Source organism: Corylus avellana, chromosome ca9 (genome assembly GCF_901000735.1).
Source record: "Corylus avellana chromosome ca9, CavTom2PMs-1.0".
In the NCBI taxonomy this organism is placed as follows: domain Eukaryota; kingdom Viridiplantae; phylum Streptophyta; class Magnoliopsida; order Fagales; family Betulaceae; genus Corylus; species Corylus avellana.
Window position 1 is genome coordinate 18,947,001 of NC_081549.1, and position 18,830 is coordinate 18,965,830.

Sequence of the window (18,830 nt, forward strand, 5' to 3'; positions counted from 1 at the left end):
AGAGAAGGGTTCTGGCAATTCTACACGGCAGAGTGAGACGGCGTTATCCTTTGCCTTTCATGTGGAACGGCGTCTGCCCCATCCGTCCCACTGCACCCCACTTGAACTCAAACTCCAAAACGCACCGTCTGAAGCATTTTCGCTTCCCCCAAATTCAACCGGTTACAATCGTTTTGCTCGGCGAATGAAACCCTAGGACTGTGATTTAGGTACTCTGAATTTATATTCGAACGTAGAGAAATTGTGTTTGTTCGTTACCATTTTACCTGAATGATTGAAAACGGATTTGTGTGACATTGATTCTGCCGTCGGCGCGCGCGCGCGCCAGAGAGAGAGATGGGAAGAATAGCTGTGGCAGTGATTGTGAGCTTGTGGGTCATTCCCGTTTCCTTCCTTGTTAATCGCATAGTTCCTGAGCCTTACATGGTAAGCCCAAACAAAACAAGACTACTTTTTTCTTTTTTTCCTTTTGATTTGGTTGGTTGTTAGCACACTGATGCACTTATGATGAAATGCATAGGATGAGATATTCCACGCACCTCAGGCTCAACAGTACTGCAAAGGAAATTTTAGAAGCTGGGATCCAATGATTACCACTCCTCCTGGCCTGTACGTTCTCCTAACTATTTGCATTTTCCGTTTATTATTATAATTTTTTTTTCATTTTGTTGATGAAATTTTTAGTTCTACTGGTTGCTATCCAATTGGGGGGCATGCTCTTGAATTGAATATTTAGCAAAGAAAGATATAATAAAATGAGAGGTTGTAAGTGGGTCGTAGTTAATTTCCACTGATCGATTGGGTTTTTGCAATTTGAATTTTCTGCTTTGCTGTTGAAAGTAGGATCATCTTGGGTTTCTTACATTGCCGATAGAATTTTCAGTATAGTGTTGCTACTGTTATGCTTGAGCTTCTGCTCTGAATTGGGGGCGGAAAGGCAAATAAAAGATTGTGTGGAAGCGGGGTTGTAGGTGTTATAATGTCTATTCATTGATGAAACAGCAAGCTGCTCCGAGAATAATTTGTCTTGATATATCATTATATGCATATCATGGGATATTAAGAAATTTTAGCTGAGGGGCTTAATTTGCTGATTTTACCATGCTTTCTGTATCTTTCCAAATGCCTATCAAAATAACACCACAAGGGCTGCTTAGGTCTCAGTAAGTTAATTGGGCCAGCTTAGCACAATTCAGAATAAATATGTAGATAAGGAAGTTGATATGTGATTTAAAACTTTTGCAGGTACTATCTTTCACTTGCCCATGTTGCTTCTTTGTTTCCAGGCATGTTCCTTATACAAGCAGACTCATCATTTTCTGAAGTCTGCACCACTGCGATTCTTCGATCTGTAAATGGTGTTTTGGCGTTATTATGCAGCATTCTTGTATATGAGATAATCACCCACTTGAGACCAACTCTTAGTGAACGAAAAGCAACAATTATTGCAGTGGTCCTAGCCTTATATCCCCTCCACTGGTTTTTCACTTTTCTCTATTATACAGATGTTGCATCGCTTACTGCAGTGCTCGCTATGTATCTTGCGAGTTTAAAGAAGAGTTACTGGTTCAGTGCATTGGTAAAGGACTCTGCTCAAACCTTTTTCATTAACCATGTAATTTGTTTGAACGTGAATACATGTGTATACTCATGCAGAGACACATATTCATTCTAGTGTTAAATTAATCTCGTTTTGTTGCATGCAGCTTGGTGCCTTGGCTGTTGTCATTCGACAGACCAATATAATATGGATGTTTTTTGTTGCATGCATTGGGGTTATAGATGCTACTCTGACCCATGAAAGAGATAAAATAGAAGTAAATGAAAATGAAATTGATGCAGCAATCAGGAAAACTGATAGATTAACTTCTAAAAATAATGTCACGTGGGGCTTGAACTTGAGAAAGCGAAAGTTCAGTAGCGCTTTGGATACTGATAAACATTCTATACCAAGTACAAGCATCTTTTCAGCAAACCACATGTCAGGTTTGAATTCACATTTTTAAATTAGTTTTCATCTATTAGTAATTGATGCAATCATACTAAGTTATTAAAGTTCATATACTAGACTGATTCCCATTATCTTACATGCTGTGGATGATGAGCATGCCGCATTAGTTATTCTTGCTTCACCATTTATGTTTTTGTCCCTCAACCTTTATGGTACATACAGTGGCATTGTGTTGCAGGTTTGCTTGATGAGGTTCAGGTCATCTTATTAAGATCGTGGCATATGAAGTGGAAGCTTTTGGTTTCCTTTAGCCCTTTTCTCATGGTATTGTTGGCTTTTTTGGCTTTTGTCCGTTGGAATGGGAGTGTAGTTCTAGGTATTGTTTCATCTTGTTTACTCCTGCTCCTTTTATATTTTGTGGAATATCAAGGGTCTTTGTAGCTTTTGTCTCACTGTATATCCTGATATTGCAGGTGCAAAAGAAGCTCATGCAGTTTCACCTCATTTTGCACAGATCATGTATTTTGGTCTGGTTTCTGCTCTTGCTGTGGCTCCTCTGCACTGCAGTTTAGGTCAAATCATAGACCTGTTCCAGTCATTTTGGAAGAGAAGGCCTCTTAGTTTCTTTCAAGTGTTAATGGCTGTCATTGCTGGCTTCTTCTCTGTGCACTACTTCAGGTCAGGTCAGATAACCAGTTAAGCAAATTGTTATTGTGATTTTGTTGTTTGTCTGCTATAACTAGTTGAACTCGATGGTCATAGAGGAACACTAAGATTGGCTTAGCTGAAGAGTATGCTATTCAATTTAAGTGTGTGTGGCCGGTCTAGCAATGTATTCTTATATGAAAGGTCAACTTTCAATTGATTTTTGTAATTCACTTCATCAATATAATAGATCACAGCTGCTTACCTAGTTTTAGTTTCTGTTGCTGTTTCATCACTTGGTTATCTGACTGTTTCAGCATAGCTCATCCCTATCTTCTGGCTGACAATCGACATTATCCATTCTACCTCTGGCGCAAGGTCATCAATGCTCATTGGTCAATGAAATACCTTCTGGTCCCACTCTATGTTTATTCATGGTTTTCAATCTTAACCGTATTGGGTTAGTATGCAGCTCCTATCTCTGCACATCGTGCATAGTTACAAAAAATGGAGCCAATGAAATTATGTTTATTAAATCCTGATTGGCATCATATCATATTTAGTTTCTTTCTGCCTCACCAAGAGTTTGCTTACATGTTTCACGCAGGGAAAGTCCAGAGGAAGATATGGGTGTTGGCATTCTTCTTGGCTACTGCAGCAGTTCTGGTTCCTGCTCCACTGATTGAGTTCAGATACTATACTATACCATTCTATTTCTTGATACTTCATTCCCCTATTACTGATTATCAAAGCTGGCTTCTCATGGGGTTTCTATATCTAGCCCTCAATGTTCTCACAATGATGCTTTTTTTGTTTCGGCCTTTCCATTGGAGCCATGAGCCTGGCATCCAGAGGTTTATATGGTAGAAAGTTTCTAGGAAATGCTAAAGGATTCATCAGATCTTTACACACGTCATTTTTGGGTAGTATTATTTTTTCATCTATGAAGGGATTTTCATCAAGAAATTCTTTATTTGAATGCTTCTTTTTGGTCTTTCCCCTTATTTATCTCACTGCAGCTGTTCTTTATTAGCACCTCCAACAGGCACCACCCCAGCAACCCAAGATCCATTTCACATAACTTAAGCCCATCCTCACCTTGTAGTTTCTGATCATATTCACTGTCGGCTCCAGTCGTCAGTTCTCTCCTACTCACGATTTCTTTTCAAACGATATTTCCAGTTGAATTTTCTGGCAAGAAGCACTTCATTCGTAGCTTCAAGTTCGGTGGGGTGGGCAAAAAACCGAGTTTCGGAAATCCAACCCAGCTCCTGCCCGTGCGAGTCGGATTTTGGAAGGACTTAATATTTTCAAAAAAAATCGAAGCTGAAGTCAAAATATGTGTAGGATTTTTGTTCAATTAAGCATTCATATGTGAGAGGATTTATTTAATTGCATTGAGTGAAGATTTTGGATTTCTTTTTTAAATTTATGCAAAATATTTGTTTCTTTTTTCTTTTTTTTTTTTTTTTTTTTTCTCAATGTTCATAATTATGAATTTTATTTATATTGAAATATAGTAGGTATCACGCAATACGAACAATATCAGAGTTCCTTTATAAACAAAATTCAAGTTTTATTCTTGCTTCTTCTTTTTTTTGTTGTTTTTTTTTTGTTTTTACTTGGTAGCAAATATTTTAACATGTTCATAATTTATATGAATTAAACTAAAATTAAAGGTCTTACGTTTTAATTCATTGCAATGGGTTTCTACTTTTGAAAGTAAAAGAGGGTAAAACCTTATTTGATTGTTGTAAAAAAAAAAAAAAACAAACAAACATAAAACGCTTTCGATACACCAAAAAGATACTAAACATTGAATCTAAGGTGAGAGAACTTATTTGATTGCGTTAAAAGTATGTTCATCACGCTGGTTATGGGCTAGTAAATAAGGACACAAATTTTCTCTAACCAGGGCTAGCTTATTACGCTTTGGAACTTAAGGTGCGAAGTTTAAGTGATGCATTTTTCTTAAATTTAAATATTAACTAAATAATATTTAATTTGATACTATATTTTAATTTAAACATCATTCTTCTCATTTTTTGGAATGCAAAATTACTTATTAAGGTTTTATATTCAAGTTTTTCTAACATTTTTTTTTTTTTTATCACTAATCAGATATAAAATGATTTGAAGGACTTGAACAATTAGTTAGTTAGAAAATAATGAAATTGGAGAAAAAGAGAATAATTCAAATTTGAATAAGTCAATAATAAATTCAAAGAGAACTCTCCATTAATAGAGAAAGAGAGAGAAAACAATGGAAACTTATTATAGGAGTTTGTAATTAAATAAAATATTATCTAAAGTCTATTTAATCATCGTGTATATATATAATCAGATATAAAATGATTTTAAGGACTTGAACAATTAGTTAGTTAGAAAATAATGAATTTGGAGAAAAAGAGAATAATTCAAATTTGAATAAGTCACTACTAATTTCAAAGAGAACTCTCCATTAATAGAGAAATAGAGAGAAAACAATGGAAACTTATAATAGGAGTTTGTAATTAAATAAAATATTATTTAAAATCTATTTAATCATCATCATCATATATATATATCCGAAACCTCATTAGAGGTAGTTGGCTAGAATTGCGACATGTGACATTAACTCATATTTTTTAATCCTTAAACCGATTTTTAATTTTCCATATAAATTACTGACAAGTTTCATTTTAATAATTTGTTGCACCAAATCATTACATATAGCCACAGGCCATGTAGTGTACTACAAGATTTTATTTCAAAAAATTTCTCATACTGGATTTTTCGGCCCGTTTGGGAGTGCGATTTTAATAAGTGCGATTTTAAAAATTGTGTTTTTAAAAATTGCGTTTTTAAAATCGCACAGACGTTTGGTAAAACATATTAAAAAGTACTTTTTTTATCAATTGAGTGTTTGGATAACATTAACATATAATTGCGGTTTCATGACCAAATTACCAATAAGGATGAACAAGACAGAGAGGATGAAGAAAAAAAAAAAAAAAAAGAAAAGAAGGGTTTTAATATATTTTAGGTGGATATTCTTGATATTTTTTTTATTCTCGTTCTAAAAAATGTAACTATTGTGCCAAATATTTTTTTAATAGAAATCGTGATTTTGTTTTAAATTCGCACTTTTTCAAATAAGCACCCTCTAATCAGCTTATGGAAATCGCAGATTTTTTTGCGTTTTTAAAATCGCAATCCCAAACACCTTAAAGTTGCGATTTGGTTTAAAATCACAGATTATTTTTTTAAAAACGCACCCTTCATTAAGCGGCGATATTTATTGTATGATCCAAGATTTTATTTTAAAAAAATATTTATTTGAATGCTCTAACCCTAATAAATGTCAAATATTTCTAATATATGAGATGTATATATTTTCGTTAATATTCTTCACCGTCATTTATTATTTTTCTAATTCAAATATTGATTTTTGAAGAATTTAAATATATTAGAACAATTAGCATTTATTAGAGCTATTTAAAGAAAATATATGAAATTTGTGTCCAGTAAATACTATTTCAGGGCTTGATATTTTGGTGTAGCCGCTGCAGCGCTCGCAGTCGCAGATCTGTCGTCTTCGTTTTCTCTGGCCAACTTCTTTCCTTAAATCACACACTTCCTCTAAGGAAAAATGCTAAAATTATACAATGTTTTTTTAATAATTTAATGAGATGAAGATCGGAGGGTGTTAATTTCTTTCTTTTATTGATGAATGTGACTGCAATGACATGTTGATGTGCGAAAAAAGATGTATAAAATAATAGCTCTGTCCGCTCTCGTTCTAGTTGACCGCCTATTGATACCTGAGCACGACAATGGCGAACCAGAGCCTTGGCGCTCTCACTTGGTGGAGGAAGTGGGCCAAGAAGAACTGGGCAATCGCAGCCGTCGGATTCTCCGTCGCAATCTTCATCTTCCCTCTCATCTCAAACTCTTGGCGCGGCGATGACTCTAACGTCAGCCAACCATTCGATGGCAGCCACTCCATCGACGCCAATCTGGTCGACCTCACCCTGTTGCACAACGCCAAGGACAGAGGCGCCCGTACGCCGTCCTATCTCTACAATCAATGAGAACAAATTGATTTTTTAATTTTTCCTTTTGAGTTTATTCGAATTATTAATTTTTTTTTTTCTTTGAATTCGCAGTTTGTTTAGATGGGAGTCCCGCGGGGTACCATTTCCAGAAGGGGTTTGGATCTGGGTCTAACAATTGGCTGCTTCACATTGAGGTTTTCACTTCATTTCCATCAAAATCCATGTTTCTAATTTTGTTGATGAACATTTCTGTAGTATATAAACTTATTTAAATTTTGTTTCTTTTGTTTCTTGGGATTGAGGTGTAGGGTGGAGGTTGGTGCGATACAATATCATCATGTTCTTCTCGCAGCTTAAACCCTTTAGGTTCTTCCAAGTACATGGAGCGTCAAGTTCCATTTTCCGGGATCTTGAGCCATGATCCGGCCCAAAACCCTGGTAATTTGCTCCAAGCTACTTAATTTAGTGCTTGCACTAGCTTTAGTCAGTTAATCTCTATGTTCATAATTCAGTCAATGATGTCTTTTAATCTAATTTTATGGAGCATGTTTTAGATTTCTTCAGCTGGAACAAAGTCAAGATACGTTATTGTGATGGCGCGTCATTTGCCGGCCACCCCGAAAGTGAAGTGAGTGTAATAGGAGAAACTCTGCCTTCTTTCCGTTAGAATATTAATTAAATTATTGAATTCATCATTTGCTTTTTAGCTTAAGTTTATAAGACAACCGGTGATTTTGCATAGTATCATAACAAAGGTCCGTAGTTCAAACCCAAGCTGTACAATTTATCCCCTGTTTTAGTTATATATACAATATGTTGAGTCTTACACCTTAAGCTTTTGGGGCTACTGTAGACTTAACAGTTTTGGATTAAGTAGTAATTCACTGTGAATTTGAATTTTCATTCTTAGCACAGCTAATGAAAAGAAAAAAAGTTATTTTGCACGTTTGTCCCCAATTTTAGTTATATATACAATGTTTTGAGTCTCACACCTTATGCTTTTGGGACAACTTGTGACTTAATAGTTTCTGATTAAGTAGTAAGTTACCGTGAATTTGAATTTTCCTTCTTAGCATAGCTAATGAAAAGAAAAAAGTTACTTTGCGTGTTCGTTATGTAGTCGATTCTTCCATGCTGTAGAATGGAACGGGACTTTTCTTCAGAGGGCAGCTCATCTGGGAAGCACTTATGGATGAACTCTTATCACTTGGCTTGTCTAGTGCAAAACAGGTAGCTTCCTTGGTATTAATAAATTTCTCACTAATGCTAATAGATGTGTTTTTTTATGAAAATAGTTACTTCAATTATGAGATATAGACAATTTTATACATGTAAAGCCTATTTAAGTAAAGTTGATGATAATATTGTGTGCATATATGTTTGATTCAATCTTTGACATATTTGATATCATTGCAGGCTCTTCTTTCAGGATGCTCTGCTGGAGGTTTGGCTTCTCTTATACATTGTGATGATTTTCCAACATTTCTGCCCAAGGATGCCACTGTCAAGTGTCTTTCCGACGCAGGTTTTTTCCTTGATGAGTATGTTTTTCTTTTCCTTTATCCGCTAATTTGTTATCTAAGGAGTTGTATGCTATCAATTTTGGAGTCCTTTAATATCATGTTTTCTGGTTGAGTAATGCTACTCTTTAAACCCATTTCTCACAAGCTGACATGACTTAAGACGTGTTTTAAGTGTCTTCCCATGTCAGTCACTAAAAAAAAAACCAAAATAAAAGCTACTTAAAAAAAGCTACGCCAGCCGGTGTAAAGAGTAGCACTACTCTTTAGGTATACATTTTATACATGTATCTGAAAGTTGCCTGTTCTATTTATTAAGTTTAAATTGTCTAAGAAAACCATAACATTATGGAAAGTTGGAAACCATTTAGACCATTATATTTTCCTGCAACTTTTGACAATTCTTCTGCGTAAGTGAATATATATACCTGGGGGATCTATGATGGAGTAACAAGCTACACCATGGCTTTTGAAACAAATTCCTGCATGCATGAATTTAGCAACTAATTGTGCTTGTATAATGCTTGTTTCTAAACGGAACTAGGATTTTTCATTCGGAGGCACCAAAGTATGAATAAGGGGTTAAGCTTAATTTTGATAGAGGACCAAACCTAATTTAATCCTAAAATTACATATATTTTTACATATATCCCCCCATGATCTTTATGTAGTTCTGTCCCTCCTTATTTGTTCAGCCTCTTTGCTTTAAACATGATTATATACAAAGAAAACTGAGCCACTTTTTATCTTTCATTGATTTCAGGAAGGATGTTCTTGGAAATCAAGTTTTTGGATCTTTCTATCGTGATGTTGTCCAACTTCAGGTTGTGCTCTGTCCTTTACTAATCTTATATAATTGATTGTTAGATGGTACTTATACATGCAACAATTGTAGGGGGCACACTACTAGTCAAAATAGATCAGAATATACAGTATGGTGCATCTGTTAGTAAGATTTATTTTTCAGATCCTTGACCTTCCTGTGTTTACCTACTCTGCATATTCCATATGATTAGAAGTCTTGCCGAGGTACCTCCATCATAGGGACAAGCTAAAATGTTTTGGATCCCCCCCTGTGTCCAGTATTAACCGTCTTTTTACTTTTCCACCAAAAAAGAAACAGAGAAGAAGAAAGAATGATTTTTTTTTTTTTTTTTTTTTCTAATTGGAATTTTTGTTGTTATCACTTGCTTACCTTTCATCTCGCTGTCAGGGTGTAGCAAAAAGTTTGCACAAGGATTGTGTTGCGAGAATGGAACCACATAAGGCAGGGTTTATTCTTCATTTAGTATATTTTGTAACTTATCAAATTTGAGATGTGCTTTTCATTCTGCTGCCCGATCATTTCTCTAACAATTATCCCATATTATCTGTTATGAATTGCAATGGCAGTGCCTCTTCCCTCGGGAGATTATCAAAAACATAAAGACTCCAGTGTTTCTTGTCAACCCAGCTTATGACTTCTGGCAGGTAACTTTTCCTTAAAACACATGCTTCATTTGCTCGTTAAGGGATTATGATTTTTCCATTCTTATCTCATGATGCTAATTAATCATTAGATGATCTCTAGATACAAAATATCTTGGTACCAGATGCGTCAGATCCTCATCACAGCTGGCAAAATTGCAGACTAAACATTCATAAATGTAATCCTAGTCAGATTGCAACACTACAAGGTAATTGATGTGTACCTTGCTACCCAATTTTAGATTGTGGTTAAATAACATTCCTATTGACTAATGTAACACTGGCAGGCGGTTATGATACCCTCATTTTCAAGGGCTATTATATAATGATCCCATAGTTGAAAGTTAGCTAATGCAGCAGATCATAGAGATTTCTTGGACTAGAAACCAGTGTATTTACTTATGGTTATAGTTAGATTATCAGTTTATCTTATTCACATTGGTAGTATGAGCATTTCTAGTCAAAGACTAGATGGAAGACAGCATTATCACGAAACAAGGTGGCATAGATGACTAGAATACCAAAGTTGTTATGGATCCAATTGCCTCTTGTCATTTGGCTAATGGCAACCTGAACCAGTGGTCTTTCTTTCAGATATAATGAGTTAAAGAGTACACTTTGCCCAAATTGTTGTCCATATCACGTATAAATTTATTATATACAGGTTTCCGCAGTTCTCTGCTCGAGGCACTGAGTGAATTCCAAAAAAACAAGGAAGGGGGGATGTTTATAAATTCTTGCTTTGTTCATTGCCAGACATGGATGCCTGACACATGGCATTCACCCAAGTCTCCAAGAATAAACAAGAAGGTAAGCAAACTCTCTCTCTCTCTCTCTCTCTCTCAAAAACACACTGTAACACCCCCTATCCGCTCGAGATAGGTTTGTTGACTTATTTACTCAGAGGCACAAAGAACTATAAGACTTATCAGAGCAATAAACTAATTATAATAATAGATGCCTGATAAAATGACATCAAATGGTAGCCGAATTGATGGAGTATGGGAGATTAAAATTTTAGCAATAGTATTTTATACTTAGTGGGCTTTGAAATAAAGGCCTTGCAAAATAGGTAAATACAATTAATGATTTCGTATTTGATTTATTATAAATTTGGGTATATTCTAGCAAAAAAAACGTGTAAATATGGGTATATGCATGGCTAGATTGATAACAAAAGAATTAAAGTTAATTGCTAAAATAACTAGCTTTCCATCTCAAGCTAAATTTTTTCAAATTTTAAAAATGTAGAGGTCTATACATATGGGCGGCTAGGGTTATTAGTCTAGAGTTTTTGTTTTGTTTTTGTTTTTTTGTTTTTTTTTTTTTTTTAATTAATGTGAACTAAAAATTGTGATCTCGTGGGGTTTTTTCTTGTTCCCATCTATTAGTAATGTTATAAATTATTCCATTAAGCTATCTTGTCATTTGATGTAAGATTTTAAAATTAAATCATTTGACTCATGCAGTGGTCCATTCTCATTATTACATTGAGCCTACCATTTTCCGAAAATCCCAACTAATAACTAAAATTACCAATACCTCCATAAAATAGGATCGCAATTATTACACACTCTTTTTGTTTTGGATCTCTTGAAAAGGGAAATGTTACACACACTCACTCCCCCATTCTCTGACATTGTACTAAAAATCCAATAGTGATCAAACCAAAATCTAATGGTGATTTTTAGTGCCACGTTAAAAAGTGTGGATTTGAGAGTGTGAAAGTGGAAGTACGTGTAACATTTCTCCTTGTAAAGTTCTATTTCATATGAGGTTGCTTACATATGTTCAATGTTCACATCGGTGCATTGATCTATTTGTAAAATGCATACTTGAATTCCGTAATGCAATTACTTAGAATATGCCTCTTGTTGCCACCATAGTAATTCATAACTGAATTGAAACACTTCAACCTGGTTTTCAAAAATTCCATGCACCAGCCAACTATGTTATACAAATGTAATTGAATTGGATTGGTCTGGTCTTTGTGATTTTTATGATGGTTCCATCAGATGATTTGTAAATGTTCATATATGTTACCGACCATAGTGTTGAACTGTCTTATTGTTGCTTGTGACATCTGAAGTTGCATTAAAATTTGCTTTCTAATTGGATTTCTGTCATATTTCCTAACCATATTAGTTCTTTGACTCTGAGAGTTTTACTGCTCTTGAACAGACCATTGCAGAGTCTGTAGGTGATTGGTTCTTCAATCGAAACAAAGTGAAGCAAATTGACTGCCCTTATCCATGCAATCCCACCTGCCACAATCTGGATTTCACTCGAGGGTGATGGAGCTTTTTACTGTCTAGTTTTTTCTAATGGGTTATTCTCAGCTCCAGATCTCCAAATTCTCAAAACACGCAGATGGAATTGTTTTTCTGCATGTCCAAAGCATGATGATCCTGTATTTAAGCAGATTATGGCCAATTGGAATCCATTGCAGTGTTAGGCTGTGATTAATATACAAAGAGTGAAGACAATTGTATCACACTGAGTTCAAAACTCTGTTGTGCCAACTGCTTTTGTTGAAGTCACAGAACTTTTTCAATTGCATTCTTTACAAAGAAAAAACGATGCTGTTTTACACTTGCTATATATTCACTATTTTGTGAGACTGAAACCTTTCCATTTCTTTCTCAAAAGCTCAAATGGCTGAGCGAGCTCAAGCAATATCACTATCAACTCCTCCAGCTCGGCCTCTCAGCAAAAAACGATGCCATGGGCGAAGTCATCAAGTTTTGTGCATGATGTAGGATGAGAAAATGATAAATTAGTCTAGTTTTATTTAGGCGACACGGGACAGAAGAAGAACATAAAAAGATAAATAAAACCACATTGATCGAAGTCCACTAATCAAATTTGACACCAGACGAAAGAACATAAAAAGATAAATAAAACCACGTTGATGGAAGTCTACTAATCAACAATGGTTTTTTGGTAGAGTTTCACTACCAAAGAGAAAATGAATCAATGTCTCCAACAAAACATCTGTTTTTTCAATGTCATAATCTGTTTTCACTGTCCCCCAAGAGATAGCTCAATCGGCTAAGATCACGCCTAATGAAGCGAAAATCACTAGTTCGAATCTTCTTCCTCCCCTCTTGTGCAGATATGTCCAAAAGAAAAAGAAAAAAAAGGACAGTGAGATACCCTAACCATAAATTGACTTACTTTTGGGCCAAACCCATTATCAAATTATAAAAGAGCTCAGGCCAAGCCTATTATTAAATTGCAAAATACATGAACTCTTTAAAATATAAAACCTAAATAAAACTATAGACGAATTTATTCTTTTCTCATCTGCTGCATCAGTGCAATGTTATATCCAGAAATGATGGCATGGGTTATGCCCTCTAGGTTTTCGATACAATTCCCCAGATGCAATACCCAACTTACCAACAACAATTACATGAGCAATGATTTATATAATACTAGCATGCATGAATAGTCATGCACGCCAGTGTTATAATATATATATATATATATATATACTGTTTAAATAATTATTTAATTATATTTTGTAATTAAATAACACTGGCGTGCCAGTGTTATATATATCACTAGCCCAATTACAAACACCGTTAAATGTAATAAATTTATTTAATTATATTTTTGTAATTAAATAACACTGGCGTGCCAGTGTTATATATATCACTGACCCAATTACAAACACCGTTAAATGTAATAAAATAAAATTTATACATTTGTATTGAAATATTCCACCCAAAACCTAGAATTAATAAATGTTATCATTGAAAATATGAACCATGTGCTTGAAAGAGTCAATCCAGAATTATTCAGTTAAAAAGACTTCTCCAGTTTCTCACAATCGGTTAAATGGGCAGGTATTCTGGTTGTCGTATGGGAGTATCACTCTCACCTGTTCCTATAAAAGAGGGCATTTTGACAATGACATGCGGTTGAGATATCAAAAGCTCAGTTTTCATTTTAATATTAATTAATTAATTATTACTTCATGTGATTAGAGAGACCTAAACCACTTGCAACCGTCTTAACTGTGCATCTACCCAACAAACTTTCATTTAAATTAACAAATTTTCCAACTCAATGGTTGGGACATCAATCAGGAAACTTCTTTGGATGGGATGGGGCGAGCCAAATGACAAAAATTAAAACTTCACCTTTTTTTTTTTTCTTCCTTATTTTGGGGGAGACGGGGGTAGGTCCCCCCCTCTCTCCGTTACTAGCCGAACGTCTCGGGTTTTTGCATGATGCAACATCTTGTTCGAACGAGACATGTAATGCGACATTTCAAAAGAGCTTTATGAACAAGATTGTTGAACTTTCATTGATAGCATGTTTTGACCTAATAAATGTTGAAATTAAAATATATTCATAAAATAAAAATTTGTCATCCTTTGAATAAGTTTCCTAAGACTAACAAAATTGTCTTAATCAGATATTAGAATTTGAAAATATGGTTGATTTAGTACGACCATCCTGATGTTTCTTTTTGACAATTCGTTTGATGTCGATACATATTAATAAATATGATTATTTGGTGCATCTTTTGAACATATTATTTAGTTTTGTTTAAACCAAAAGCCGTGATTATTGTTGTCAAAATATTGATTAAACGATTAAATTGATCCGTTTTTATCTGTTTTAATTTTTAAAATTAATATTATTTTAACAAGATATCATAAAAATACAGTTTACCTCTCAATTCAACCTGCATTTTCCATGTTAAGATGCCCTTATGGGAAAATGGAAACCTTTATAGATGGTGACGTGTACCACCATGGGGACAATATGGCGAAAAGAAGAGAAGGCAGAAAGAAATACAGAATTTGCCCAACCTCTTCGATAATATATATATTCTTTTTTCTTTTTTTCTTTTTTTTTCTGAATATATAGACCTCTATTTACATAGATGAACGCCATATTCGTCCCTCCAAAGAGATAATGATGATGGAAACATCATCGTGATAACGACGTCGTTCCCCTTGTGGGATATCAAGCAACTCATAGAAGTCCATACCTGCAAATATCCCGAGCCAATTACCAGATTAGATTCAATTATTTATTTATTTATTTATTTTCTGAATTTCATGTTGGGAGATAAAAGGATTAATTTACCAAATTTCTTTGCCGCTCGGAACAACACTTCTTCAATGAGATGTTGTGCAGGGTCTCCTTCAGGAAACGAAGCAATGAAGGATTCAACATGAAGGACAGCTTCTTCATTGGTGAAGTACTGGTAAAGTCCATCAGAAGACAATATCAAGAATCTATCCCTGGGGCCAAGTCTCAAGTGGTAGAGTGAAGGAAGACATGTGATGTAAGGGGAGCTCCCAACGTAGTTGACTCTAAAAATCTCCAAAAGTGCATCATTCCACTTGGGCTGCAAACAAATAAGTGATTTCTTATGTAAATGATAGCCTAAACTTACTTAAAATATGTATACTTTTGCGTAGAATCAATAATTTTTTTAATGATTTGTGAATTGGACAAGAACCCAACATAAAATTAACAAGTTTGGATTGTGGGTCATGCTTATTTAATTAAATGAGCCAAATTATAGTTGTCTTATAGTCTTAGTACATGTTTGGATGTCCATTTAAGAGGCTTAAAAGTGCGTTTAACACTAAAAAAGTTCACTTAAAAAAAAAAAAAAAGTATCCGTTTGGTAAAAAAAATTGAAAGCACTTTTAAGAGTTTAAAAAGTCCAAAAATGGCCAAAACGTATTTTTGACAAAAGCTTAAGAATGAAATTTTTGCCAAAAAAATATTTTTTAACTTAAAAGTTCTATTTCTCAAATATAATCTTAAATATGCTCTTATACTCGTATCTCGACATGACCCAAAAATCAACACAAGACATAAGGGCTAACAATTTTTTATACAACTTACGAATTCGACAAAAGTTCAACACAAAATTAGTGAATCAGGGTCGAAGATTCTTACCCATTATAAGCTTACAATATATACCTGTTTGAGAAAGCCAACCCCAAAGGCCCGAGTGACCTTAAGATAACCTTTCACCCTTTCATTGACAACTGCAGAAGCATCATCAGGATGCTCATTTCTAATTCTCTCAACTTCCTGAAACCCAAAAAAGGCCTCTCTGTCATGTAAAATTCACATCATCAAAACAAGAGATCATATTACTGAAAACCATATATAAATTTACCTCTTCCACATTTGTGCTGTGATCCGTGGTGAGCTGCAGGGGAATTAGATTTTGTAATCCCCCGCATGCAACTCCAAAATAAAAGTTCTGATTGCTTAGGATATCCTCATTGATCTGTTTCAAGTCCTGGTGAACCTTCCTTGGCCGGAGATCATCAAGCTCAGCCTCCTGAGCCAACACCGCCCGGCTGTCACCCACATTCATCAAGTAAACATCTTCACCCTTCATCAGCATCACCAGAACACATGAACCAATTAGAGCCAACTCTGGATTATTCCTCACCATCTTATCAGCAATATCCAAATATTCATCCTCTGTTTTCCTCAAGGCCTCAGACAGAGCCTTCAACACCTCTGAATGATTACTTCTCTCCCCATCAGATTCAAAATTCCTCTTGTTCTTGGAACTATTACCCTGTTTTCTCTTTGAATTAGAATCTAAATCCATCATTTCCCCATTTCCTGATATCTCATTTTCCTCATCAAAATTCCTTGATTGGGATTCATTGCCCATGAGCTCCCTGTGCACTGCAGGGTAAAGATTAGAAATCAAATACTCGGTTGCATCAGGGCCGTTAAACCCATCATAAATCCCCACAAAAACCCAACCATGTTCCTCAGAAATCACCACCTGTACTCGATCCTCCCCTGCCTTTCCTTGCGCCCACTGAAGACTTTTTCTCTCTTTAAAATACTCGCCATCTTTCAAGTGAATACAACCACCCGAATCACTGGCATTGACGGCACCTTTAACCGGCGCCATCACCGGCTTGTGCCCACAAGCGATCGCGCTTGATATCAGTTTCTTGAAGATGTTGTTAAACCAACGACGCCGTTTCTTGGACTTGACTATATTTTCAATCGGTAGCTGTTCACGTGCTGCTTCCTCTATGGGACCCGAGTCAATCGGGCCGGATACGAACCCTCGCTCCATTGGACCCGACATGAATCCTCTCTCCATCGGGCCGGAGCCGGGTACCAGCTCGCAAGTGGAGCATCGACGGACCGGTTGGAGAGGGGTTGAGGCGAAGGAGGTGGAGCTCGCGAACGAGGCGGCGCGGTCGACGAAGGAGGAGCCGATGAGGTCCGCGAGACAGGTGGAGATAGGCGTGGAGGTGTTGGCGCTGACGGAGGCGCCGGAGATAGACCGGAACGCCGTCGTTGCGACGGAGTCCCTATCCTGAGTATCCTCCTCTGAGTTTGATGACGAGTAGGAGAGCCTGGGAGGGTCGGGTCGGACGTAGCAGAAGGAATGCCCCAAGCCCTCGTCGAGAGGATCCGACAGGACCACCCCGACGTCGTTGTAGCGCTTCGAGATCTCTCCGTCACCGGCAAAGCCGTGGCAGGCCTTGCCGATGCCGTTTCCCATGGAAAAGTAAATATTATTCTCTTTCTTTTCTTCTTCTGGTTGTGTTCCAGTTGATTGTGTGCTTCAGAGAGGAAGAGAAGGAGACTCAGAGAGAAGAAGAAGAAGAAGAAGAAGATGGAAAGGTGAAGAGAGAACTTTTTATAAATGTTAGAGGGGTTGACTTTTCAGGTATATTTTGTCATTTTTCAATTTTTATCGTTAATGGGGGAGTTGACTCTGGGCTGTAGAGAGTCGAGCGCATGCGGGCGGAGAAAAATTTAAAAAATTATAATAGTAATGAAATCTGATAATATCAAAGTCAAACCATTAAACAGGTTTTTAAGTAAACAAAAGAAAATATCATCAGCAGTAGCGGTAGTTCCGTAGGTAATTTTTACATAGTTAGGCATTTACTAGGAAACATGTGTCGACAATCACTTACTCATGATTAGTGCTTACTCTTGATTAGTGTTAGTCAAGAGTAAGGTCAGGCTGTGTAGGGTTGATTGGATGCTGTTGGGTCGCTTAGCTATTTAGGTTCCTTTTGAGCAGTTCACAACAGGTATGTACTACAATTGAATTTCAAATTTCGTAATGAGAATCACTCACTCCTAATTAGTGTTAGTCACTTTAAATTTTACTGATGTCCGTTTTTTTTTTCCTCCTCTTCTTTCCTTTTAAAAAGCGCTAATAACCCTCTAACTACCAATTAACCACCTAGGCGGTTGCGGTTAGCTCGTAACCGCATTTTCACCACTAAGGTTATATCTCAATTGGTTTTGAGAGATCGAGCGTGTGCGGTTCTTCACCATCTAAGCCCCCTCTAAAGCAAATTTTAGCAGGTAGGTGTTACTTATATGATAATGCTAACGTAGAATAGCTACAGTTGGTTGCATTTCGGTACCCTTTTTTAATTAAAAAAAAGTAAACAAAAGAAAATGTAAATGCTATTAAAATATCAAAATTATTGTTTTGGCATTCTTATTGTATTTTATAATTTTATCATTTATAATTTTTTAAATCTGTATTATTGCTTTTTAAGTTCATTTTTATAAATTTATTTTTATCCACATTAATTAGTAGTTATCATTTTTATAACGTGATAAAATATAATACATATTAAGTTAATAAAATTGAAATATATCATTGTGAATAATCTTAATTATTTAATTTAAAAACAGTGGTTAGAATTATTTAAAGAATAGTATATGATATAGAATACCTTAGAAATTGTAGATGATCTTAATTCGTCCTCTAGATCTATTTGAATATATTTTCTTTCTTGTGGTATGCACCATAAAATATTTATTTCTTCGACCAGATTTTTATAAAAATTATTCTTTATTTAATTTTATTTAATTTTGGAAAATAATAAATGCACAACTTAAACTCAACTTTGGTCCAACTTTTCACTTAAGTTAAAAAAAAAAAAAAAAAAACAAAACAAAAAAAAACTGTCTGTGGAGGAGAGAGAGAGCCTTAAACTAGAGAGAGAGAAAAGTTTGATTTAGAAGTTGGGCCAAGTTAAATTTAAGTTGTGACTGTATCACATCTCTTTTATTTATTTTTATGTGTGATATGCACTACAAAATCCTTATTTATACACTTGTTCGTTAATGTATTCATTATCACATAAGATGTAGCCATGTCTACTCTATATAGACAAGTAATATTTTTATATATATATTTTGAATACTCGTCTC

The 18,830-nt window shown here is 35.3% G+C and overlaps 3 protein-coding genes across 3 annotated transcripts; 2 read left to right on the forward strand and 1 right to left on the reverse strand.

Moving 5' to 3' along the window:
- On the forward strand, positions 1-4,051 carry LOC132161785 (dol-P-Glc:Glc(2)Man(9)GlcNAc(2)-PP-Dol alpha-1,2-glucosyltransferase). The gene is made up of 9 exons (XM_059571970.1): positions 1-209; positions 329-426; positions 521-609; positions 1,246-1,579; positions 1,707-1,986; positions 2,190-2,327; positions 2,425-2,629; positions 2,914-3,056; positions 3,204-4,051. The coding sequence occupies exons 2-9, from the start codon at positions 337-339 to the stop codon at positions 3,461-3,463; spliced, it is 1,539 nt and encodes a 512-aa protein (XP_059427953.1). The 5' UTR covers positions 1-209; positions 329-336; the 3' UTR covers positions 3,464-4,051.
- A 2,085-nt stretch (positions 4,052-6,136) lies between these two features.
- LOC132161800 (pectin acetylesterase 5-like) lies at positions 6,137-12,238 on the forward strand. The gene is made up of 12 exons (XM_059571994.1): positions 6,137-6,640; positions 6,745-6,827; positions 6,942-7,071; positions 7,188-7,261; positions 7,774-7,863; positions 8,050-8,174; positions 8,917-8,977; positions 9,367-9,420; positions 9,546-9,623; positions 9,724-9,829; positions 10,285-10,430; positions 11,802-12,238. The coding sequence occupies exons 1-12, from the start codon at positions 6,412-6,414 to the stop codon at positions 11,913-11,915; spliced, it is 1,290 nt and encodes a 429-aa protein (XP_059427977.1). The 5' UTR covers positions 6,137-6,411; the 3' UTR covers positions 11,916-12,238.
- Positions 12,239-14,512: 2,274 nt separating this feature from the next.
- LOC132161909 (probable protein phosphatase 2C 4) lies at positions 14,513-17,148 on the reverse strand. The gene is made up of 4 exons (XM_059572129.1): positions 15,781-17,148; positions 15,579-15,692; positions 14,727-14,991; positions 14,513-14,628 (listed from the first exon to the last, which is right to left on the reverse strand). Exons 1-4 carry the CDS (start codon positions 17,146-17,148, stop codon positions 14,513-14,515), a joined length of 1,863 nt encoding a protein of 620 aa, XP_059428112.1.
- Positions 17,149-18,830: the final 1,682 nt, after the last annotated feature.

Excerpts from the sequence above, each read along its gene's own strand:
- LOC132161785 (XM_059571970.1), top strand. The coding sequence starts at position 337 with ATGGGAAGAATAGCTGTGGCAGTGATTGTGAGCTTGTGGGTCATTCCC. Across the intron at positions 610-1,245 it reads ATTACCACTCCTCCTGGCCT|GTACTATCTTTCACTTGCCC; the intron begins GTACGTTCTCCT and ends AAACTTTTGCAG. Across the intron at positions 3,057-3,203 it reads TTCAATCTTAACCGTATTGG|GGAAAGTCCAGAGGAAGATA; the intron begins GTTAGTATGCAG and ends TGTTTCACGCAG.
- LOC132161800 (XM_059571994.1), top strand. The coding sequence starts at position 6,412 with ATGGCGAACCAGAGCCTTGGCGCTCTCACTTGGTGGAGGAAGTGGGCC. Across the intron at positions 7,262-7,773 it reads CCGGCCACCCCGAAAGTGAA|AATGGAACGGGACTTTTCTT; the intron begins GTGAGTGTAATA and ends TCCATGCTGTAG. Across the intron at positions 9,421-9,545 it reads CGAGAATGGAACCACATAAG|TGCCTCTTCCCTCGGGAGAT; the intron begins GCAGGGTTTATT and ends TTGCAATGGCAG.
- LOC132161909 (XM_059572129.1), bottom strand. The coding sequence starts at position 17,148 with ATGGGAAACGGCATCGGCAAGGCCTGCCACGGCTTTGCCGGTGACGGA. Across the intron at positions 15,693-15,780 it reads ACAGCACAAATGTGGAAGAG|GAAGTTGAGAGAATTAGAAA; the intron begins GTAAATTTATAT and ends TTTGGGTTTCAG. Across the intron at positions 14,629-14,726 it reads CCGAGCGGCAAAGAAATTTG|GTATGGACTTCTATGAGTTG; the intron begins GTAAATTAATCC and ends GGATATTTGCAG.